Source organism: Oculina patagonica, chromosome 5 (assembly GCF_052425735.1).
Source record: "Oculina patagonica isolate OP01 chromosome 5, crgOcupat, whole genome shotgun sequence".
In the NCBI taxonomy this organism is placed as follows: Eukaryota; Metazoa; Cnidaria; class Anthozoa; order Scleractinia; family Oculinidae; genus Oculina; species Oculina patagonica.
In genome coordinates this window covers 7682088-7708205 of record NC_135762.1, presented here as the reverse complement: position 1 = coordinate 7708205, position 26118 = coordinate 7682088, and the positions used below count along the sequence as shown (strand labels likewise).

The following is a 26118-nucleotide window of genomic DNA, read 5'->3' as shown; positions in this document are numbered from 1 at the left end:
GTGTCCTGTGAGTCCCTACACCTTGTGCATGGTTCCTTCTCCCTCTCGTCCCCAACTCCTATCTTCCCTCTCCTGAGGTGAGTGGGGGCAAGATTCTCACCCTTCCATCCTTCCCTACATCCACATCTTCTTCTCGTCCTCTCACCACACTCCTCTCCTGGGGCCTCCGGTCTCTCCCACCCACGTCTTCTCCTCATCTCTTCCCCCCTCCTCCTCCCATGTTCCTCCTTCCTCATCGTCCCTATCCCCTACCCCCCCCCCTCCCTGTCTCCCCTTCTCCCCCCCCCCCTCCTCCTCCGAACTCATCTCCCCCTCCACATCAGGTACGCGAGATCAGTCTCTGGTGGGTGACGCTCTTCTTCTATATCCCCCCACTCTGTCGTCCTCCACCCTCAACTTCCCCATTCTTCACCACACTATCCCCATCCAACTCCACCAACACCCCGCCCTGTCATCTCCTCGCCCCCCCGCCTCCTGGCGGATCGTCGCCGCACAGCACTGTCGCCCAACCGTGTTCCTCGGCAACGGCCATCACCGCCACTTTAGTGATTTGCCTGTTGGTTACCTGCTTCCCCGGGCCCAGTCGGATAGGTCGCGATCCGTTCCCGCAGAGCTGCTCCGCCTGCGTCAGTTCGGCTGCGTCTCCGGTTCGCCGGGGTCCCCGACTGTTGCGGTCTCCCCCGTGCTGCGTCCGAGCGCCAACGACGGCCACCTGCACTTGGTGACTTGTGCCCTCTGTTTTTTTGCCAGACTGTTCTGATTTTCTCGCGTGCTGCTTGGTACTTATCTCTGTGCGTGCTAATTCATATTATGTATTTGTCAGCTCGTACGTGTTGTTGTGGCAGCTTATTTTGTTTTTTCTTTCTTTTTTCATTTATAGGGGGGTGTTATAATATGTGCATGTATTGCATTCCCTTGGACGCTACTTGCTATTTAGTGCTGTTTCTTAGTTCGTTGTCAGTACAACGTAGATTTGAAGTAAACACTTGTTCGTTTACTCGTGTTGATCCTTGTGTTATTACAATACTAATGCTTATACTTCAGAAAACTGATGATATTTGGAGTCTTCTTAAACAACGATAAAAGCACGAGAAGTAGTCAGAAAAAGCTTCCTACCAAACTTAATTGTTAATATTGTAGGGATCCGAACAAAAAGTTCAGCTACTAAACAACAGTTAAAGTACGAGAAAATACAATAAGGCTTACTTCCGGTTGAAGTATACACCTCGACAGCGCAGTTCTGCAACAAGAATCTTCGTGAAAATACGGCTTTTATTGCATCCAACGGCCATTTACCATGCAGACAGTCCATATACATCAGAACCTGAGGAGACAGACATTAAAATCTAAATAAAACCAAATTCAATTTTCCTCCTCCTCTTTGGATCTAGGAGTAGTACAGTCCCTGAACTCGTCCTTTCCCGCTTTACACAGAGGTTGAACCGCCGCCTGGGTTCAACCCATGTGCAAATCAAACAAGGAAGACTTCAGGGACTGGACAAGGGATAGGATAGAGAAAAGTTCACATTTTAGTCCATGACACACAGTTGACAGTTTCTGCAATAACTCACTATTTTATTTCTAGGGAGTATAGGATACTGCCAAAAAATTGATGTGTTATTTTTAGAAAGTTTTCTGGAATCACAAATCACTTCAGCACGCGCATATCTACTCCGGCGAGTTTCTGATAAGGAATTGTTTCAAGGTGAAGAAAAACCGGCGAGCTTCAAGTAAGGCGAGAACAACAAATCTCAGCTCGCTAACTCTCGTTTGCTGGATTTACTATTTAACGCGTGCGCAAAACCCCTTCTTCAAAACGTGTGAACCAAAAATTCTCCTTTGTTGAATTTGCTACGAAACGAACGCGCAAACTCTAGTTTGCTAGACTACTGTAGCTAGGAAACGCGTGCACAAATCCTCGTCCGCAAGATTTGCTGCAAACCCACGTTTAGCAGATTTGGTAGCAAAAATGCGCCAAAACCATAATGCAAGCGCTATTCCTCGTTTTCTTGATCTGGTAGTCAGTCTGGACGCGAAAATTACACTCTAAATCGCTTCACCAATAATGATTTAATGAATAATTTATAATTTTATTTTTAACAGAGTTTGTGAAATATCGTAAATAAAGGAGGAGAGTAAGGAACAACTAACATGAAATTAAAAAATCTTAAAAATGTTATAACACCTCGGTTTGTTTGGAATTTTAGCAGCATTAATTAAAATACAAAATTTAGGCTCCAGACATAAGGTACCCAAGGCTCTAGACTAAGATTCTACAGAAAAGACACTCGAAGACTGGATGTACCAACAACGTCATTCGCGCAAGCAGAAGTCACTAAATCATCTTCACTTCAACTACCACAAGAAACGAAAGCCGACAACAAATTGAACGATAACAACTAAACAACATCACGCTATAAACCTGGCCTGAGTACAACCTGCTTATCAGGAATTTAATTTCCTTTCAGTTCAACAGAAACGAACAAAGACCACTTCAAAAAATTCATTACAGAGCACTATTACTCTCTCCAGTTTCTGGTAGTTTTATTGACACAATGCGAAGCTAAAAGTGGCCGCCTGAGTTAGTTTTCGTGAGCACCTTGTCTTTGTTTGAGCCGCGTTTGGTCAATATTTACACATGTTAAGAACTATTTTCTCTTCACCGAGGCTTTATTTGGCATCTGTCTGCGACTGACGTATTTGCATGTTAAGCCCCCTTCTTTTAATTGACAAAGATTTGTCATTAAAGCTACGCAAAATTAACATTCGTACGCACAAAAAGAAATTATTATTTCAGTCATCTTATTAAAACTTGAGTGGAAAAATACGTGGCTTTTAGCTGTACTACAGGGCAGTTCGTTCCCTTTTTAGACTAACCGAAATATTTTCATATGTTTCACTTATTCTTGTTTAGTCAAGCTTTGTGCGAAGTTTTTGTAATACTCGTACAAGACACTAAGCAATGAAGCCAGTATTGCAGAAATAGTGCACGTGTCAAAAACCTCCAATATTTATAACTGCGAAAATGTCCTTTCCAGTAAAGAATAACTGAACAACTTTTCTGTTTTAGCCTCACGACTACGGATGGTTGCGATCACTACAAGAAATTTAATTTCCTACACAACAAGAAATTTCTGTCCAAGTAGAGCTTAAAAAAATCTAGCAAAATGAACAAGCCTCGCCGTAAGGTGTCACGCACGAAGGACATCAACTAAAAGACACTTTTATAACGCAAACTAATTCTCGCTAACAGACAAGGGCATCAAGACCATGAAATAACAGTATACGACTAGCCCTCGAACTTTACGTTTAATTTCACACCCCTGTCAACTCGTTTGCACGTCAATTCTAAGTTACCGTTAAAATGAATGTCGATTGTATTTTCGATGTACTTCGAGAAACAGTGATAAAGTAAGTTCTAATGTTAGAAAACGGAGAACTCCTGAAGACGGATTATCAGTGCCAGTTCTTAACCAAGGTTTCTGTAGCATTAAGTTGCTTTAAGCGTTGCGTCTACTCCCCCTGGATGGGATGCTAGTCCATCACAAGCTACCCCCCAGCATTCTTAATTCTTGAGGTTGACCAAGCAGATCGTCGGTATCCATTCATACCCCTAAGTGAAACTGAAAGACGCTTGGAAAGCAAGCAATTATCTAGTTGTACAAAGAACATCACATAACGACCCAGGCTAATAGGCAACTACTATAAAATAAGCTGCCCATATGAGGATGAATACTCTGAAAGATATGCAATCAATGCGGGCTAAGCAAGAAATTAAAACCATTCCAAAATATCCAAAATCGAGACTTGCTAGAATTAGACCATTATAAGAAACTGTTATGGAAGCTTAATTTAAAAAAAAAAAAGACAAATGACAATGCTTATTTTGCTGAGCCTCAAACACTCCACTTAGATTTGCCATATCTTGTTGCATCTAAAAGAATAACGATGGCCTCCCAAGACTCGGGTGTAAAAAATAGTCCCTTTGATTTCACGGTTTGCGATGATCACGCCAGAGACACTGTCTAAACTCGCAAGAACCCACAAAACAGTGTTGTGAATCACACTTCAACCAGATTTCTAAAGGGACCGTGTCACGGATTGCCACGGCAGCGCCCAGCACACAGGGAACACACCAGGGGGGAGGCGAAGGGGAGAGAGGAGCGGGGGGGGCGGCGAGGCGCCGCGCGCCGGGACATGGCAGGCTCGGTGGCGCCACATGACGAAAAGGGAAACAAGGGAAACGGATTTTATTTTTTCCACCCATGTTCCCACCTTACAAACATCTCAAATTAATATACCCTCTAAAAAAGAAATAGAAACACAGCGATATAAACACAGCCTCGTTCGATTCAACACTTGTAAAATGGGCAAGGTCAAAAAAGAACTTTACCCAATATTATATCACTTATTAGCCCAGATTTTAAGTCTTTCGACAGATTGATCAATTTCTAAAGCTTCAAAATTGTCTCCAGGTCGAAGGAAAGCATTCAAATAACTACACTACAGATACAAAAAAAAACTGCCAGAAAAATAATAACTACTCATAGAGAAACAAAAATGATTTGGACAACGGAAAATAGAAATGCATGATTTACAACTCACAATTTCATTTTAGTTTCGCCAATAAAGGCTACATGTCGTGTAACAAGAACTAAGGTACTCATTTTTTGCCATTTGTAATGGCGTTTAATGTTATAATGCCCTCTAGGCACAAAATTGCTACATCAGAGCTGCTAACTTCGTGCCACGTTAGCTACCAGCCAAGCGTGGATTCTGGCTAACTAAATGTAGCTGAAGAGTAACTGCATATAGTAATACTCAACAGGAAAAAAGAGACAATTGATGGCTTCTTAATGTGGATCAGCTGACAACATTTTCCGTCTTCGAAGTTTAACAAAAATTCAAAAGCAACCAGCAAAAGACAAAACACTGTCGCCTAAGTGCTGTATACAGATGTTAAATTAGAAAAGTGAAAACAATTATTTTAGCCTGTAGTAGAGCTTTATTCAACCACCTTGAAATACGAGCTTATTTGAAAAAAAAAATGAAAATTCAGTGCATTTGGTCCACTTTATTCGTTCGCCTAAAACTCGGTCGTATTTTTGCCAAAAGAACAAAATACCAACTACAAAACACGCAGTGTTTTAAAATTAATTAAGAAGCACAAAGATAACAAAGGCATTAAAGGGGAGCGAGTTTTTCAAACAGGCGGAAATAGTTAAAATGTGTCCTAGACTAAACTAAGACATCTGGTTGTGAAACCATGGGACAAGAGCGGTTCATTTCCCTTTCTCCGAAAAACACTCGCCAAATTAAAGAAAAATTTTAAATTTCCTCTATGAAGTTGACACTTTGTCCAACAGTAGATGTCTTAATAAACTCGGCTACTGTATGCCTCGAAGCGCTCCCTGCAGCTAAAATGCAGATTACGAGCGATTTGAGTGTTTCTAAAGTGTGTCAAAACTTCCTGGGTTCGTGGCGATATCTCGTGCAATATTCCAAGCCTGTTTTGCAGCGCTGTCTAGAGCCTGTTTAGGCTTACAACTAAACAAGTCCACTCCTTTGAGAAAGAAGTGCGGGCATTTTCGACACTGTAGACACGATACGAGCTGCAGAAGAATTCCGTTGATGCGATCCATGAGAGCGTCGTCTGTCCATTCTACTTCCCTGGGATGTTTCTCACACTCGTATAGCAATAACATCACTAAATGAACGTATTCCAGGGGCTTCCCGGGTAAATCCAAATGTTTATCATACAAGGTTTTCAACATGCTAAGGCACAGCCTTCGTCCGGCGCTAGCGAATAGCATGTCTTCAGCATCATTAAAACACAACAGCCACGCATCGCCTTCCGAACCAGCGCCCTTGACGCTGGGGTAGGGATCTCGAGCTAGTAGAGAAAACCCTCGCAGTTTAATACCGGCTATAACGGGCTGTGAAGGCCATGGAGTTTCGCGATTCGGCCAACAACATCCATTTTGAGGCCAAATAGAACCACAACGAAACGCCGGGATAAGCTCAACGGTATAACGTTCTAAGACCGTAAGCTTGGCACAGAAGTGATTGTCCACGTTGACTCGAATTTGATTCTGAAGTTCTCCGCGTCTTATCGCCTCTGCAACTAAAGATGTGAACCTGGAACGAACTTTTCTGGCGGACAGGTAGCCAGAAGCCGTTATAAACTCTGTCCAAAGAGACATGGATCGCTTGCGCTCATCGCTAAGTTTCAACATTGCGCAGCCGGGCGGGCATGCCTCATCGATGAAATTAAAAACTCCCATTTGGTTCAAATACAAGTGTACTTCGAAGCTACGAGGAGATAAAGTTCGTACGCCTTGATATCTACCATCCGCCAGTTTCAGTGACGAGATAAACCTCGGCTCAAGAGCTTCAACATGCTTCAATAGTTCCTGCACAACTGTGCAAATGTTTGTTATGGTTTTATAGAGTTCGCTTTTCCGCCTGTGTACCCGCGTGCTAACAAACTTCTGTAAGCTTCCACGGCGTTCAGGAAAGATAAAAGCCATCGTGGACTGAATGCAACCGCACGCGATCCACAAACCGAAACGCTCTCTGCGAGACGGATGTGTTCAATGGCGAATTTTTTTCCGGTACACAGTATTAACGCGCCACAGTTTGACCAATTGAAGCTGTCAGCGGCTATTAATCTCTGGCACAATGAAGCAGGCCGACTTTCCACCAATAAAACACAAGGGGTCAACAATTTTGAGTAAATTATTGGCCGCGAAACAGTGAAAGTCGTGGTCACAACTGTCTCTTGAACGCACGACTCTTAAATCGAAACTCAAGTACTTCAAAGAAAACTCATTCCCTGCATTCTTTAAATGCATTCATAGAAAAATTCAACCGGCGAAAGTGGTCGGCGTGTTTTCAATTTTATCGGCTAAACCAAAGCCCTTTTGCATCTCTTTGCTCGGTGCCGAGTCGTTTGCCTATCTTATTAAACTTTCTAAACACAGACCGCCTACTGGCTAGCTATTATTGCCTGAGATATTGAAACTTTCGGCAACTGTTCTTTCGTGGAAAACTATGAATTCGGTTTACCGCAACTTGAGATTTAAGACTAAATGAGACATTGAGAAGCACTTTCGACGATCGTTCGACCAAGATTTCGCATCCCAAAACTATTTCACTGAATGCATATTTGCAGCCATTAAGGGTCATTTTTGCGCGATTTTTATTGTTTATTACGGTTTTAATAACCCTACGTTTATTGCGTTAAAAACAATTTGTCTGCGGCAACCATGAAAAGCAATAAATCAAGAATAAACAACGGCGAGAATAAAGAAAGGCTCAAAAATATGACAACGAGTTCACTTGGAAAGAAGTTGATGCCGGCAAGTGAACTTATTAAAACGCGCAAATGTAAATTTAGGCTTTTAGACATTTCTTGCAATTTTTATCACAATTGGCTGTTACAATTTTTATTGCTGTCGCGAAGAACTGTGAAGTGCAATTTAATAATGAAAACCTAATAAACACATCAACAAGCGTTTAGCGGCTCGTCTCGAAAGTGTGTGTTTTCAAAAGCCGATAATAGCTGTTAAATAAGAGACAAGAACGGAGAAAACGCTCAAACCTCCACATTAAACAAAGTCGTGTTTAATTCATGGTCGAAAAATTTCTGCCTTCAGGCCAAAGAATCGTTCATAAATCAAGAGTCAATTGCCCTTATCCGCCCGCAAAATGACTCTTTCGTGCAAGTCCTGCTGAACGCTGAAGTCAAAATGTCTGCCCGTGCTTTTAGCAGAAATTTAAATTAGAATGGCGCAACAGAACACTTTCTCAGCAGCTTTAATGTCAAAATAAATTTGCGTCAGAGTTAATTGCGTTTAAATTTTCCTGCGGACAATTGTTTACAGCTTTGTGTGTAATGTTGAGGCTTGAATCTACCCGCTTTATATAAGCCAAGTTTTAATAACGCTGCGTTTTTAAGCGTGCACCTGCTCGACCTTGGGAAAAGTGGTCGTGAGCAATTTTCGCATCTTACTCAAGTCCAAAGCGTCGTCAACTCCAATAAGGAAAAAAATAACAAAATATGAAATTAATTCCGCTCATAACGGGTTAACTAGAGCGAATAATTGCTCGCTCTTTTGATAAAACATTCACTGAATACTATTTGCTTCTGACGTAAGCCTAAAAAAGCCATTCAAAAGCTAGCGGTGACAGGCTGTCAATCGCAAGGCACGCCGATATAAGTTGCCGCGTGTCGGCTTAGCATAATTAAACAAGGATCAGCCATAAGAAGGGAAAAACCGACCGAGCGGTAAATTTAACAACATCAGGAACGGCTGGTGGTCAATAGCAATAAAGTTAAATAAAAACTTGTTGTGGACCCACAAAACAACAAGCGAAGCACGAAAACAACGCTTCGCCCCGAACGACTGAACCAACGCTTTCCCCGCTTCGCCCCTTTCGAAGCGTGGAAACATTGTACATTGAAAGAGCTAGGGAGAGACTGACTTCATTTCATCCAAAGAAAAATGTTTTTACTTCAGAGCGTAGCATAACTTGTGCTCCTTCTTATTAAAACGCAAAACATGAATTAAAAACTGTTTTAGACAAGACAAAGAGGGAGAGACAGACTTCATTTCATCCTAAGAAGAACGTTTTTACCTCAGAGCGTAGTCACTAGAAGCTATCATAACTTGTGCTCCTTCTTATTAAAATGCAAAACATGAATTAAAAACTGTTTTAGACAGATAGACAATATGTGTTGGAGTCTCCTGTGGAGAGTTTTAGTCACTTCGTAGCCGTTTTATTTACTAACTACTTCGCAAATTTCACCCCGAATGGACTACAAATCAACAAGCGACAACTATTACACAATTAAAATTTAAACACGAAAGGCAACGAATATATTGCCTTAACTTCTCAACTTATGTAGAACCTATAACACTATAACAGCAATCACTAAATAACCAATTCAATAAACGCCGAGAAAACGGATACGAAAACATTTACAATTTGTTTTCCAAAAATCTGCAGGAAAACAAAAAAGTTCGCGTCAAAAGTTTAATTTCTTTGATAAATTGCAACACACTGAGATAAGAGAGCTTGCCTGGTTTAGAAATGAACTAAAAAGCAGGGTTATTTTTTTAATTACTTAACGCGGTACCATCAAAGAGTTCAAGCGAAAATGTTATGAAGAGATTTGAAGAAAAAAAATCAAAACAATTTGGTGAACGCTGATAACTCGGCAATGAAACTCGAGGGGGGCAATAATCGACAAAAGTAATTAAATTTCTCCGGTCATAACTAAGAGTCAGAATTTAATATCCGTTATTTCACGCTAAAGCGTGTAATAATTCCTGTATCCTCACGGAATACTTCGTGAAAGCAGGACCATTTGTCAGAGAAAGCCCTTCAGCGACAAAAAACCATGTCATCGAATTATCGAGTCATTTCAAGAAGGAAAAAACTTGCCTTGATAAAAGGAAATCTGATAATTATGGCTTAGTTTTTATTAAAACTACTCGACAAATGACAGGAACTCATTTCTAGGGAGGATGGCTAACGACGGCGGAGATAAAAATGGATTGGAAAAGCACAAACACAGAAAACGTTTCCTTTACAACATGGATTTAATTAGTTCACAAATATGTTTCTTCGTTGAGTGGAAAATTACCAACTTCTGATTGGTGTAAACAGGACAATTTTTTGTTAAACCGCAAGACCATTTCAAGATACTCGAAGATTACCGGAGGGCTCCGAAGATTACAAACTTGACCTGAAGAGTTCCGAAAATTTCCGAAAATTATCGAAGATTCCCGAAGCCGACCCAAGGAATTCTTTTTTTTTTTTTTTTTTTTTTTTTTTTTTTTTTTTTTTTTTTTGTTGGTCTTTTTTTTTTTTTTTTTTTTTTTTTTTTTAAATTTTTTTTTTTTTTTTTTTTTGGTTTTTTTTTTTTTAAAATTTTTTAAAAATTTTTTTTCCTTTTTTTTTGGAAAAGCCGCCCCCTCCCGTAGGAAGTTCCCCCCAAAAAAACCCCCCCCCAAAACTACCGCCCGAGGCAGCCGTCCAGGTATCTTAAAGTCCCGAATATTTTTAGTAGGTCAGCAAGTATTTCCAATAGTCTAATAGTCTATCTTATCTTTCTTGACAGTTTGCACGTAAGAAAACACTCACTTTCGGATCCAGTTTCTGATACTCCGGATTCTCCTCGTCCACAGTGAAAAACAGCGCCTCAGAGGTCACGGTCAGAGAGCCTGGAGCGAGTACGCATGGTGCGATCAGGTGGCAGGGGGCTGTAAACACCACGTGACCGGACACATCCCGACCCAGGCTACGATCTTCAATGATGATTTCAGCGATCTCTTCTTCGTCAAGCGAGTAAGAATCCTCGGCTTTAGCGGATGAAATTTTGGCGAAGTTGAGATGTTGAGGGGCGGCTGTTAAGCTACGATCTCCACCTGAAAGGTAAAACGAAAGAGAAATCACAAGTTGGCTAGAGCAGGATTCATGTCCGACCTCAAAGTATTAATTCTCCTTACTTATTTGCACATATTTCTTTTGATGTACATTCTGAGAATTTGTAGTATATCAAGACATGATATCCCAGCTGACGATTTTCTTTTTCTCCTAACTTTAATACATCTTGTACAATGTACTGGCATTGTAAGGAGAAGTAAGAGGCTCCCCACTCTCAACAACTTTTTAGGTCATAGTGTTTCCAAGAAAAGTAAAGTGATCGTAATCATGGTATTCTTGAAAACTCACTTACGTGACGAATCTACCGAAAAAAAATTATTGCTTTAAAATTACCGTTAAGAAACTTGAAGGGTCAGTTAAATGAAGAGGGAGTTTTGATCGTTTTGTTATCGGTTTTCTACGTTCTACGTTCTTTACCCCTGAGAATGAATGAGACGCCACCCTTTAAGGTAGGGCCATAAGGACTGAATGAAAGAAGGAAAGACGGACATTAATTAACATGTATTTTGTGTATTTTTTAGGTCCAGACAGAGTACAATAATCTCTACTGATTCCAAACTAGCTATCCAAGGACATTTTAGAATAGATTATTTGTTTTCAGGACTTTCAGAGATTTGACGTCTCACCTTCCAATGCTTCTAACAGTGTCGCTTCTGGATGACTTGAGCCATGTTCATTCTTGATAAAACGCATGCGCCGTCGACTGTCATCCTCCCACATGTCTAGTCGGTAAAACTGCACATTTGAAGGCTGTTCTTCTACCGCCCATGCGCCTTGTTCACTGGTGATTATATCAAGGACCTACCAAAAATAAGCGCTGACATGTGATTAATTGCTCACTATATTGCGGGCAAAAACACTCAGTTGATTTTTGCTGTACAAGACATTGTAAAAACAACAGAAAATCACAAAATTATTTTTTGGTTGGTTTTGTTTTTCGCCAATTATCGAGCAACGCTTTCCCGCTCTTCACACTGGTAGTACGATTTCTCACGCTCGACACCAGTTGCATGTTTTCTTCAATCTTTTCCCGCGCTTGGGGACGGTTATTAGTTTTCGCGCGCTTGACACCGGTTGAAAGTTTTCCCGCGTTTAGCACTGGTCACACGTGCTAACTTTGAGTTTTGATTGGCTAATTGCATTTCTAATGTTTGCCGTTATTGGTCGGATGTAATTACGTTAGTTTTTGTGTGGCCGAGTGGTTTAGGGCTCTGGTGTTGTAATCCGGAGGTCACCGGTTCGAGGCCTGCCCTTGCCACTAGCTGGATTTGTTTCTCGGTTGTCCCGAGTTCAAATTCTCGACCACGCTTTGTATATAGCCAACTGGTCTGCCTCCTGCCAGTTGGGATTTTTAAACTTGTTATGTTCATTTATAAATTATTTGTTTCCTCTGTTTCAGTAGCATGCCTGTAAACTAGCTATCTCGTTGAGATATGAAGCTAAGTGCATGACCACTATAAACACATATTTATTTTTATTTTTTTTTTATTTGTCTAAAAGGAGTTCGTAAGAAAGCTGCTTTTACCTTTTGAATGACGTTCTTGGCAACTGAGAAATCTCTCCTCTTCGTAGCGAGTAGCAGTTGGTCTTGAAGTTTGTCGTTTTCGTTGTAAGTAGTTTCAGTCAAGCGACACAGTTCAACAAACTGCAAGTGCTTCTGACGCGAGATCTCGTCAAGTTTGTTGACGATCACGAAGGCCTCGCTGGTTGTCATGACGATACGTTCGCGCATGGCATGTGACAGAAGTCTGCCTTCGTTTACGAGCTCCATAAAAGCCATTCCTCCGTGTCTGTGGAAGATTGAGAAAGAAAACAGATTTTAAAAAAAAGAATGCCAGCGCTTATCCAGTTCACTTCTTTAAGTAACATAGCAGAAAGCTTGCCTAGCTGCGTGAATTTACGCACGAGTGCTCGCCGCCGAAACAAAGCAATCGCACGCGAAATTCCACTTGTTAGCGCGGGCTATATTTTACATTTGATGATTTCTTATAACGATTTTTCAAGTAATATATTAAACACGAGATAGAGTGTCTCATCACATTTTCGAAGTTCGTCAAAAATACTGCGCGTCGTATTTTCAACTCTCTTCTCGGTGTTTGGAAATGCAATGAAACTCTTTCTTTCTATCGTGTTTGATATATTACCTAACATAACGAGACGTTGAAAATGGAAGAGTAACCAGGATTCATAATTAAGTAAAATGTTTTTGAAACGTTCTCTGGTTAAAAATTTTTTAAAAAATATAAGCTTTCGGTTGCAGCCTTTAAAAATGGCGCGAATGAATAAATATATAGGGTAAAAATGTGTGAAAAAATTACAGAATAAAAATGCGTAAAAAGGTGACAAGAAAAATAGTGAGAATTTGATAATAAAAGAGAACTATTTTAAAAGAATAGAATATTGTGGAGGTAATGACCTAGCATTGTTGTCCACTTCAGTTGTCATGGCAGTGTGCCATGACTCAAGAGTTTTTCGCACGCGATAGTCTCCTTTGTCGATGACTCTTGCATTTTTGAAATCAATTTGATGGTCATTTATCCATGCATGGTTTGCAATGTTCGATCCTTTGTTACAATGTTTAACGTTTCTGATGTGTTCTTTCTTTTCTTTGCAATGACTGTAGTTGGAGTTACATTGGGGAAACCGGCAGATGTCTACAGACGCGAAGAAAAGAACACATCAGAAACGTTAAAAATTGTAACAAAGGATCGAACATTGCAAACCATGCATGGATAAATGACCATCAAATTGATTTCAAAAATGCAAGAGTCATCGACAAAGGAGACTATCGCGTGCGAAAAACTCTTGAGTCATGGCACACTGCCATGACAACTGAAGTGGACAACAATGCTAGGTCATTACCTCCACAATATTCTATTCTTTTAAAATAGTTCTCTTTTATTATCAAATGCTCACTATTTTTCTTGTCACCTTTTTACGCATTTTTATTCTGTAATTTTTTCACACATTTTTTACCCCATAGATTTATTCATTCGCGCCATTTTTATCATTCGTTAAAGGCTGCAGTTTGGCAGCCGAAAGCTTATATTTTAACAAATTTTTAATCAGTTAAAAAACGTTTTACTTAATAACGAGACATACTAACCTCTGTAAGGAGTTCTGCCATTCTTGCGAGCACAAAAGCATCACTAACTCAACAATAGAATCCGACTTCTGGCAAGAAAGCCCCTCCAACACCAGCTCCTGTCCGTGACTCCCAATAAGGACCCGGCTCAGGAAGGGGCTGAAGTCCAGCAGCACCTCCTTGAGAAGGGACCCAGATGACTTGAACCCAAGCTCCAATTTTTCGGACAAGCTCAATCGGCTGAAGTCGACAGAACCCTTCAGGAAACTGGGAATAGCCAGTTCTTCGTCCCAGGAAAACACATCATCTTCAACGTCTGCAGAGGCACTCCGCTGACCACCCCAACTAGCTGCTCGTGACCGGTTATCAGGCAGGCCTTGCACTTCACCTTCGGACATAGCACGAACTAAGAGAAAAACATCTCTGTTGTGACTATTTGCGAAATGCAATAATTTATTAAATGTTTTTTGTAACAATTCGCGGCAATTTATCTTCAGTCTGCAGGAAACCTCAAAATAACGCCAGGAGATTAAAGCCACAAGGATGGTAAACTGGATTACGAACTCACAACATTATTTTGTGAAAATTGAATTTGTTCCTTCTTGGAATTCAACTTGTTTGGTCTTTAAAGCCAGGGCCAAACGAGGATGAGAGTTGATGAGAGTTCAAACCCTCGCTCTCGTTTGGCACGGAACTCTCAGCCATGCACTCCAATTGACTCTCATGCGCTCTCGTCGACTTTGAACGTGCTCAAATGTTTCATGAGAGTCGATGAGAGTTTGACGGACTCTCGTTCTCGTTTGGCCCGAGTTGATGACAGTCGATGAGAGTTTACGAAAACTCTCCTGAGAGTCAACTCTCATCAACTCTCATCCTCGTTTAGCACGGGCTTAAAAGAGAAGTTTAATGATTTTATAGTGTTGAATGATTTGGTGTTTGTGCCTTGTGATTGAATTGTAATGTTTTAACAAGCCTTATCTATCAACTTTTTGTAAAGAAACCCGTCGTATTGGGGCAATCTGCAGGGTGACACACACTCATTCAATCGCCCACGCACGCTCCCGAAAAGCTCGCACGTACGCACGCACGCACGCTCGCACACGCTCGAACGCACGCGAAACGCACCTGGATTGGCCACTGTGTGAAACCTTGCCCGCGCATCAGGGTCCTCGGATTTGAGCAGATCCCTGTACTTGGCGACCATCATAACAGCAACGAAGTACACTACAGTCAAGGCCAAGAACTGCGCCTGTCTGCTGTCCTCAAAGTCCCGGTACACCACAGCTCGCAGCCGGTTCACGTCCATCTCCTGAAGAAGCTTCTCAGGGTCGGTCACTGTGGTCATGTGACCGGGAATGTTCTGGACAAGATCCTGAAACGAATATATAGACTTTGTTAACCCGTGAGAAGCGGTGACCTCACATTAGCGCATTGGACTCCAAATGAAGCGGTCCAGATTTGGGCCTGGCCGAGGACCATTGGTTGTGTCCTTGGACGAGACAATACTCTCGCAGTGCCTCTCTCCGCCCAAGGGTTACAAATTAACTGAAAACAAACATCTCTAAACCAAACTACATGAAACACAAAATGGTGACGGGTTTGGGGCGAGAGAGCGAATTTTCTCGCCTCTTACCATTCTCGTCCCCATAGCCCTTTCGTTTCTCTTAGCCGGCTTGGCACGAGCAAACGGAGGGCTCTGGGGACATAGGATTTTTGAATTAATTCGAATTTTTTTGATTAGCTGTTTGGAACAAAGGATTCCGATAAACGGAAGTCGAAAATGTAACGACTCTCTCATACATTCTTTTGAAACAGCATGACTGCATAACAGGAAGACCGGAAGACCTAGAATCTAGGACTGGAAATCCTGTGTCCCCAGAGCCCTTTGTTTCCTCGTGCCAAGGTCCAGCCGGCTAAGAGAAACGAAAGGGGTTTGGGGACGAGAGGAGTTTTCTCGCCTCTTACCCCACACCCTTTCCCTTATTTTTCGCTCGCCGTATATCGCTCTGTTTACCAACAAATCAAACGCCTAAAACAGGCTAAAGTCTCTTAAGCAAGGAAAGGGAAAGGAGCGTTCTTATTATCGGAGTCCCAAATTGCGAAAATTTCTTTGAAGGATACTTATCCAAAGTTAGTGGTACAGTCAACTCTCTCTAAGACGGACACCCTCGGGACCGGCTGCAACTGTCCGTCTTAGAGAGGTGTCCGTCTTGTAGAGAGTCGAGGAAACATGACACCAGTAATTTTGAGATAATAAAGCTAAACCTATGCACAATGAATACACGTCCGTTTAAAGTCGCTTTCTTTAACAAAACCTACAAACTGGGACATCAATAATATCAGAAATTACTCGTCACATCGTTCTCTCCGGGAGAGCTTCATTTTTTTGGTTAGTGCTGGTATACGCGTATCCTTAGGGCACTACTAACTTTACTTAAGCGATATGAAGTTTGGAAGTATTTTCACTAATAAAACATGATAAAAAACACTTCTTAAGTGTCCGTTGTGATCATGTCCTTGTCCGTCTTAGAGAGGTGTCCGTCTATAGGGAGTTTGGTTACAGTAAAATGACTGAAAAACGGCAGGGACCATCACCAGGTGTCCGTCTTAAAGAGGTGTCTGTCTTATAGAGGTGTCCGTTAAGAGAGAGTTGACTGTACATCAAGACAATATCCTCAGGTTGACAATTTTCTCTTTTCTCATAACCTAACTGCTTCACAGTGTATAAAAATCGTAAGGAGAAGATAGCTTTGATCACTTTTAGGTTCTCGTACCTGCTCGCTGGGCGGCTTTGTAGACGCTATAAGTGTCTTGATGGCTTGCCGCGCTTCCTTCAATGCTTTCTTGCCCAGTTTCCCGCTTGTTATCAGAGGTAGGATTGGTCTGTTACGCTGTCGACACACCAGGCGATTACGGGCTGCACAACAGAACACTACACACACACAAAAAAAAACGAAATAACAGCATGACTAAAAATTTCATTTTTTTCAACACCATAACTATATCAGAAAAACAGCTTAAAATCATCAAGGCCTTTTCGTGACACCCAACGCGTTCACACAACGGTGTCACGCAAAGTGGAGTCGATTCCTGCGTCGCACGCAAACTGAAGGTACTGGAGCGATCAGACTTACGGACTAACTTGATTCAAAGACGGTTTTCAAAATGTGGACTGTTAAACAAATCAGAAATCTTACAGGAAAGTCTTTCACTCGCTCAAAATCAAATTGCTGATAGTCCCGAGTGGCGTCTGTCTGTCTTTGACTGACTGACTAACTGACTGACTGACTGACTGACTGACTGACTGACTTGATGAAACGCTTATATGATTTACAGGTTGCGGCTGTCTCTTTGTCCGTTTTATCCATGCCTAACTCACCTAATCTCAGACACTGCCTCAAGAAGCCGCCCGTGCTCATATTCCTGTTGGTCTCCACGCCGCTGAATGCGAGGGAACTGGTGAACACTATGACATCCACGAGAGACATCAGGCGATTCAGGAACGAGAAACTCGTTTCCAGGCTCATCCCGCCGCAAGGCTCTATGACGTCTTGACCGTAATCACGTGACGTGACGGAAGAGAGCAGGGGGAGGAGATCCCCGCAGCAAAAAATGACGTTATCTGCCAACACTGATACAAAGTGTGCCAGGTTCCACAAGTACGTCCCATTGTCCTTGGCATTGACGAAATCCATGACAGTTTTACGATTGTGGCTGAGTGAAAAAGGTGAATAAAGAATAAAAAGAAAAACAATAGTGAGGCTGAAGTTTTGCTAGCCTGTCACCATGGCATGTTGTTACTTAGCAACATGTCTGCCAAAAATCGCGGGCTCAGCACGCTCACGAAGATGCAACTCCGACGTAAAGAGATTCCCATTTCGCAGTCTAGTTTGTTGCATTCTCATACCCAGAGCAGCCTGTCCGGCGGGGACTGTGCACAAGAAACAAATGGCTCTGGAGATACTTGATTTCATTTGCTAGATTTTAACATAAGGGAGTCTGAAATCATTATCTAGACAATCAAAATAACCGTTTCAAACTATCTTATAACAAAGGGATTTCAAATCGGTCGATTTGACTGGCTAGATTTCAAACTCTTTTGTTAAAATCTTGCCATTCAGGTAAGGTGTCCCCAGAGCCCTCGTTCGTCGTGCCCAGGCACCGTCGGCTAAGAAATGCGGGCTGTTGTGGGTACGAGAATGAGTTTGTTTAAAACAACCTTAAACAAACAGCAATCCTCTCCACCTAACTGGTTAAAATATCTCGTTTTACAACTTACCTTCTCCAAACCTGAACATCAGACTCGATAGCAAACAGCAAATCTCCTAACAGTCTCTGATGAATCGGCGACCACAAGTATTCCGGAATATTCACGTGCGCCCTGTAAGTTGACTTTGGATCAGGCGAGCCGCCATTACTTGTGCCTGCGGCTGCGGCGGAAGCAGGAGAGGCTGGGCTCGACTCGGCCCCAGTCTGTGAAGCACTGCTTGGCGAACCAGGCTGACTCGGTTTGCTAGCTGTGCTAGTAGGAGATGACTCGACACTTGGAGATTTTTCAAGGTGTTTTTCTTCAGATTGGGCTGAGTTTTTATCTTCGTTCTTAGCAACACTTTCAGACGGAACAGCTTCTGTAGCTTCGCTTCTAGATTGTGTCACGGTATCCTCGTTTGCTTCACAAGGCGCTCCTATATACGAACTTTTCACAGCAATTGTAAGACTACTATCGACGTCTTTGGGTTTGTCTTTCTCCTCAAGTAAGTCTTTACCTTCTTTAGAACTCGCATGATTTTCAGTTACTTTCTCGGGTAGTGTTGAATCTTTGCTGTCCGATTTTCAGGGCTTTCGCCATTTTTATTTCCGCTAGAGGACGACTCTGTGGTATTTTCTTTATTTTCATTTTCAGGTGGCGATTCTGTTGGTTTTTCTTCAACTGACCCGTCACTTTTCCCTGGCTGATCGGTCTCTGCTAACGTAGTATCAGTGGGAGACAAGGTTGTTGAATTTTCCCTTCCATCAGTCTCCGTTTCACTTTTAGCTCTATTATCAGAGATATTCGATGTTTCGGCTTGACTTCCCCCGATTTCACTAGAATCGGGGTTCGGTCCTTTGTCTGGTAAGTCCGTTTTTTGGTCCATTGATTCCTCAGCTACCTCAGCCCCTCTAACCTCGGAGCTGACACCAGTGGCGCTGAGGGAGTCCTCCGCCTTGGAGGGCCTTTCTTCGGGATGTGCTTGCTTTTGGTCTCCAGTCCCATTACATTCGCTGTGAATGTTCTCTGCCTGGGCACCAGTTTCCACAGCGCTAGTTGAGTCATCGCTGCTAGTTGGAATTTCTCCGTGAGCGGGAGAGTTAGGCTCGCTTTCACTCTCCTCGGGGATGGTCTTAGGAACAGTTGTTTCTAGCTTAGGTCCGTTTTTACTTTGCAGTAGCGACTGGAAAAATTTCTTTTTATCAATGTCGCTATCCGCCGCCTTTGGCGAGGGAGATTTCTTTTCAGAATGAGCTTCAGCTCCGGGTTTTGTTTGTTCTTGGCTATTTCCCGCATCTTGAGAACTTAGGTCCACCTGTTTAGGGTGGTTCTTTTCTTTTTCTTTTTCATAAGCACTCACCTAAAAATAAAACCTTGTTAAAGGGACACTGTCACCAGTTTACTTCAAACACTAAGAGCCTAAAGATATATGGAAATAAGAATAGAGGTCCAATTTTGTTAAAATCACCATGCACGTGTCTGAGCGATAAACACGTGATATATGTGTGCATGATCCTAGATCTCCTGCCTTAAGATCTCAACTGAAAAGTCAGGCGACAAAGGTCCGTGGCTCGAAAACACCTAACATATGGCTCCCTTCAAACAATTTTATTCCATCGTGGCATCTGCACGAGAGACATTCGCTTATTTTACTACTTTTTAACGAAAAGCACTAAAATCCCCGTGACAGTGTCCCCTTGATGGCGTTCAGAAAAAAGCGATGGTCAGTAGCAAACGAAGGAGCCAATTATCAAAGCCGCTAGGAACCGAGAGCGCGAAGTCTAATTGTTTTAGCATGACCCAATGGCTAATCTGCCGAGCGAACGAACGAACGAACGAACGAACGAACGAACGAACGAACGAACGAACGAACGAACGAACAAACAAACGAACGAACAACCGAACAAACAACCGAACGAACGAACGAACTGACTTATTACTTCAATCGATTATAGGTGGCTGTGTAACCTCTCCGATTTCGAATTCGCCAACAATCAGCCAGGGTAATGCCAATTGATTTTTTTCGGTGCACGATTTATTTACATTCCCTTTCATTAACAAAGCTACAAATGACTTTGCAGAGAAATTTGGTGGGAATGTACCACTTCCAGCAAGCAGCAAACGAAAACTAACAAGCCCTAAGCGCAACTACGACCAACATGATGTGAAAAAAACTAAAAACAAACGTATTTTGAAATCCTTAAAATAAAGAATGGCAAAAGGACTTTGCACCCTACCTTGCCATGCAGAATAGCCAGAGTGTCGACCCAAATCCTCCAACCTTCCCGTTCTTCCTGGAAGGCGTGGTGCAGTAGCATGCGGAACAGACAAAACACAGTGTCTGTAGTGCGGGTTTCCTCTGAAATGATCAACGAACACATCAGTACAATAGAATAAAGGGACTTCAGACGAGCAACTGACTACAGATCAAACTCTTTCTATTTTCGCTATATCAACATTTTTGTTTGTTTGTTTGTTTGTTTCACTTTTTAATAGTTCGCGAATGCAAAACCAGTTTATCGCATTGCTAAAAGCCATTTTAGTGGCTTTCTCAAAGAGTTAAAACTCTTGAAACTAACATTTTCAGAGCAAAACACACATGGTGACCGTTACATAAAGTCAAGAAAGCAAACTCTCTTCAATGCGCAGCACCTTTAGCCCGGCGAAGGATAGACAAGTGCATGCCGCATGCGTAGCTAATGTACAACGTCTCCACATAAAAAAAAATAGCAAAAGAAAAAAAAAAGAAAGAGAAAAAAGCGTAAAGCGTTTTCTTTATAAGGCTTTTCCTCATCTGGCGTCGTAGCTCCGTCAGTAGGGAAACGAAAAATATGTTTCCAAAGTCAACATTTCAAACTCCAGCGAAGTTGAACATATTTTCTTAACCTCACGTAGTTTCCTTTTATTACGATACTCTGTTCAGGGCTTACGCTCATCTATAGCATTATCTATAAGTGGAACCCCCTAATCCAAACAAACAGCAACTAAAACAATGGCCATATCACGAAGTTGTTTTAAGGTGGGGTTCCATTATTATAACATTCATTGTTTGTACCTGCGTTTGATGGTTCCATGTGAGCCAAAGAGAAAAGCCAGTCCTGCCAACACGACAACTGCAGAATGAGACTGTTGGACAGGAGAGAGGTGTATGTAAATAGAACAAACTGTTTAATGAATATGAAGTATTGAACAATGACAGGAGCAATCAAATAACAGTTACTATTTCACTGATAATTACCACAAGGGAGACCCCACAATACTTCATCAATATGCGCCAACAAATCAATGCACTAAAACCCATCAATTTACACCCCTCAGTGAAAATAACTGGGAGCGACAACAGATATGGGGGCGACCATAATCATTGATTAGTGAATCAGTAGAATTTGTAAAGTCTTCATGCATATAGAGTGTACAACTTTAAATGAGCGAAGACGAGTTTGTTAAGTTAAGACCAGTATTTCTATTTGACAGCAGCAGTGAATTTTGGCGGAAATTTCACACGCACCGTGCGCTGGATCGCTGTGTGACACACAGGGGTAAGGTGGGACGTGAATTGAGCTGCTCTTACCTTCTGTTTAATTTGTTATGATTAAGAAGCAGTACAAGATCAGAAAGGAACTTTCTCGTGAGATCAATCTTCTCCTCGTCTGGGGTTCGTTCTTCTCTGAAGCTCCCCTGTCGTGTAAGCTTCACTCCTGCGTTGCACTGTTTCCCTTCATTCTTCTGCAGCATTTTGGCAATGACTGGTGCCATGGCTAAGGAAAAATCAATTATTATAGACAAACAGTTAGAATTTCAGTGTTGGCTCGAAAATTACTTTATGGAGAGGCAGAAGGGGGGGGGGGGGTAGAAGGGGGAAGGGGGGACGAACTGACTATAGGCTTTTTTGCTCAAAAAAGGGTTCACCCGGAGTGAACATGAGACCTCCCTTGCTACAATAGCACTTATGCATGTTTAAGTCAACCTGGCTAGTTTCTCCAACAAGCCTCGCTTTCAAAGTGCAAACTTGTAAATATTATTATGAACGAATTCCCAAAGCAGCAAAGATGAAAAGAATACCCACGTGAAAACTGCATGAAGGTGGCGAAAGGTTGCGAATAATTTGCATAAACGAGGCTTGATGGTGAATTTTGAGCTTATTAAGTTTTCATGCATAAGGCCTATTATGGCGGCGGAGGGGGGGGAACCCGGGTCCTTCTCAAGATCCGCCACAAGGGATGATTTTCTCACTACACCAGCCAGCCGGGTGAGATTAACACACTGTTATCCGTTTATTGCCGTTTGTGGCGACTTACTTGTATTGTGTAGTAGAAAGCTGTTGTCCGGCTGTGGGTGGTGTCCGCTGACTATCTGTTTGGAGACTCGACCAACCAAGATCTAGATATAAACAATATATGGCGAAAGTTTAGCTGGTGAGTCCATTTATACAACTATGATAAAAAAAAAACTTGTACACTTACAAACATTAAGACACCCTAAACTAGTTTCGTGCCACACAAATGCAACCAGCCATGACGGGTTTCGCATTGGTCACTTTGAACAACACTTGCTGCAACTTTACAACGTTGCGCGACTTTGGAATCTGACGTTTACATTTCCTCCTTATTTGCTGTATAAATAGGGCAAAAGCCTCCGGCGTATCGACAAAAACAGAGAATAAAGACGATGCTTGTACACACCTCAAATAAAACATTGTACGTAGTAAGCGTCAGCGTGTGTTTCATGAGCTTGTCACCAACCAACGAGAACAAACTATAATGCTCCAGTAAGTCTTGTTTTCTCCTGAAAGAAATCAATTTTGGTCCTTAAAGTAATGAACAAACACAACGGAAACGCTTTAGCATTGCATTCTTATACACTTGAGTGTCGAAAGAAATACGCATTTACTTTAGTTTTATGTTACTACTCTTTTTTCGGTTTAAAAAACTCGCACCACTTTCTAAACCAATCAGGAGTAAGACTAAACCCAACCGTGACTCACTCACACACGTTTCCCGCTCTTCGTGCCCGCTACATGTATTTGCTTCGAGTTTTGATGGGTTCACCGGACTGTCTGTGTCCGTTGTGATTGGCCAGAGTGACTACATTGGTTTTGGTTTTAAGACACTGAGTTGAAAAGTACAAAGCTTCGTTTAACCGCAGGGCTGTGCTCTAAGGGTGCCCAGGTGCCTCAGGCGACTAACTTTTGTCTTTGGGCGACCAGATAATCATATTTCTTTCATATAAGCTTATGCTGGGCACCCTGGATCTAATAGTTTGGAACCTTTGGGCTCCTTTTAATTTTTTCTTTGAGCACAGCCTTGAACCATGAACACTTGATCAAAATAATCCATAAATTAACAAATTGTGTAAAGACTTTTTTCAAAGTCATTAATATATGAACTAATAATAAGTGCGTAATAATTCACATAGGTAGCAATGCTAGTCATTGTCGACTGTCCGTGATACTTTGCGAACTTGATTCTCAACGACAGCCAGAGTTTCGGGGTTTCGTATTGACTGTCTACGCAGAAATTAGATCATTATTAGCAAGTAGACATATAACGACTTGAAAATAGTGTAATTGTAGTCAGGGGAAGACATAGTTTGTTGAAGGTTTGTCGCTGACTGTGTTTTGATGTTATTTTTTCAAGACGTTTCGGCTATTGCTTAAGCCTTCATCAGTTAAAAAATCAAAGCTTTCACACGCGATTTAAAAATAGCAGCACGTTAGCGCGCGCTTTAAAAATAACGTGTAAAAGTTTGAAACAAAAGAAAACGTGGCGCGAAACTCATGCGCGTGACAAGGACTTGTAAACCTCTGGGATGACAGCATGGTCGTTCCCAGAGTGCGTATCCTTTATGGACAACCAGGCTTACTTATAACGACTTACTTGGCAGGACAATACTGAAGAAAACAGCCAATAATCTTCAAAGAATACACTCGAACTGCTTCAGCTTTCATGTCTAGGAAGCGAAACAAAACCCTGCAGAAAAAGAAACCAGTTAAAAACTTCACATCACTATGACAACAATATGTCAGGAAAAATGATTGACATGGACACCCAGTCAGGACTATGGCTTACCTCAACCCATCCACTTTGTCAAAAACAGGGATACAAGTGTCTGGCTGCTCTGTCATGATTGACAGCACCAGTTGAAGTACATCTAGTAGATTCTCCTCCTGTTGTAACGGGATACAAACAATCAAGATGTTAACATAGCAGCCATGAAAGAATAAAAATTCCCTGATTTTACCGGAAAACAGTTTTCACAAACCAAAACAAAACTGGTCAAAAAATAAAAAGAGAGCCAGTTTACTCTTTAATTTACCTTTTTTATTTCTTTTGGTTTAAAAAACCGATTTTTATTGACCACAAGACGGCCGTTTATACCAACAATACACAAGGGAGCTAAAGCAGTGACGAAGAGGCCGAGGACAACGCCTTACATGTACTTACGTGTCTCGCAATTTTCTAGATGTATTCAGTGTATCTAGTGGTTTAAGAAATAGCTCCAGCTGAATATGTAAAGACAGCCTTCAATGTCCAAGAGAAATACGAAAAATTGGTCTTTATGATTCACATCTTTGAAATAAGTAGAATTTGGTCCCTTCACGTTGAGCTACGTTGCGTTTTGCAGAGGACAGTTAAGAAATGTACCAAGATTTATAGCGCACATGTGTGCATAGCGACTGTTCTGTTCACAATATCTTTTTTCTTTTTTTTCCGTCCCCTTAGGATTTTCTTAGCTCCCTATTATCAAAACATACCCTTTCCCCTGGCTCTGACAAGTAATTTTGGACTACTTCAGTTGCCAAATACTAAATTACCCAACTTTACCCTGGCCTCCAAGAACGATTTTTCCTTGACTTTTTCCTGAGTTATAGAGAAAACCCAACGGTTATTCTTGGACTTTGCTTTAATACGGTATGTTTTGTATTACAATCATTCGCTCACATAATCTTACCTCATTTGTTATCATAAGATAGGACAGAATACTTTTGAATTCTTCCTCGGTGATGCCTTTTTCCTATGATCAGCAAAAATATAAACTTAAGCAACGAACAGAGAGTTTCAAGCAACATAGTAAGTTATTACAGACAAAAAAAAGAGAATTGGGTTATGGTGCAGAGTTCCATCCATGTTCTGAGTTCAAAGCTTTACATTCAAAGACACTACTTTTTGGAATCTCTATTGGTTTTTAGGAGGCATCGTTATGGCCTGTTAAGAATCCAAGATGTAGCAGGAGACCCATGTTGGTGAGCGATCTTTAGCAAACTTAATTATTACAGTGGAACCCCGATATAACGATATGCCAAGGGGGCAGTAAATTTATATCGTTATATCGGGGTATCGTTATATCGAAGTTCCCGATATAACGATAAGGCCGTAAAATAACCGAAAATATCGTTATATCGGGGTAAACCAAACATATACTTTTTACCCGATAAAGAGGCTTAAAATACAGTGTCATTGTCATATATCATCGTACAAAAGACTTGCAAAGCTGTTGTCAGAAACGTTAGAATTAACTCGATTACAGTTATGCTATTGGATTAAATTCAATATTTTGCCTAAATTGTGACTATGTAATGATAATATTGTTATATCGGGGAAGATTTCACGCTCGGTCCGCCAAATTCCCATTGTTATATCGGGAATATCGTTATATCGAAGATCGTTATATCAGGGTTCTATCCCATACATTTTACTGTAACTTTTGCCAGGACATAGAATATTCATCGTTATATTGGGAATATCGTTATATCGAGGTTCCACTGTATAACATCACTTTTGTTAATCCTGTACCAGCTTACCTTTAAAACTAACTGTTTTACTAAAAGAAGTAAAAATGCTCTAAGAGAATGGATTTCTTCCTTTGTTGGCCTTCGACTGTCTGTGTGGAGGACAAGAAAAAAAAACATGTAAAATTTAAACTTATAGGTGATTTGTCGATCAACTGATATGGAAACTTCACGTCAAAAACTGTCATGTCTGCCATGTACAATAACTTGGGGAGTTATCACGGAGATTTTGATTGTTTTCGTCAATACTGTGCTATACTACCTCTCCTTGTGTTGAAAATAATTCTAGAACACCAAGAACAAAGATGTCAACCGAATTCTTGATAGAGGAACAAATCATGATCGTTTTTAGCCTAGTTTTAGCGAGTAGCTGAAAAGGTTAGCCTAACCTTTTTCAAGTTGTAATTCATCTCGACCCTTTCCATCTATGGCCAGAGACTCTCGTCGACAGTTTCAGTACAATGGGTGGTAATTTATAACAAAACTTGGCCATTAATTTTAGGTTTCTGTTAACACTAAAATGTTTCTTAGTTTTTGAAA

At 41.4% G+C, this 26118-nt stretch overlaps 2 protein-coding genes across 2 annotated transcripts in view; both read right to left on the bottom strand.

Annotated features, from left to right (window-relative positions):
- Positions 1–26118, bottom strand: part of LOC144655305 (lipopolysaccharide-responsive and beige-like anchor protein) — a 57479-nt gene that overhangs the window by 11836 nt on the left and 19525 nt on the right. Inside the window, 19 exon segments of the mRNA XM_078515526.1 lie at positions 1207–1324; positions 10153–10436; positions 11082–11256; positions 11981–12245; positions 13562–13946; positions 14666–14912; positions 16315–16472; positions 16920–17254; positions 17820–18366; positions 18369–19149; positions 20027–20148; positions 20845–20915; positions 21361–21547; positions 22088–22169; positions 22472–22574; positions 23666–23758; positions 23858–23955; positions 24741–24803; positions 25591–25670. Coding sequence (XP_078371652.1) covers positions 1207–1324; positions 10153–10436; positions 11082–11256; positions 11981–12245; positions 13562–13946; positions 14666–14912; positions 16315–16472; positions 16920–17254; positions 17820–18366; positions 18369–19149; positions 20027–20148; positions 20845–20915; positions 21361–21547; positions 22088–22169; positions 22472–22574; positions 23666–23758; positions 23858–23955; positions 24741–24803; positions 25591–25670 — 4194 coding nt within the window.
- On the bottom strand, positions 5060–7196 carry LOC144655272 (protein mab-21-like 2). Its single transcript, XM_078515489.1, has one exon. The coding sequence runs from the start codon at positions 6528–6530 to the stop codon at positions 5451–5453; it is 1080 nt and encodes a 359-aa protein (XP_078371615.1). The 5' UTR covers positions 6531–7196; the 3' UTR covers positions 5060–5450.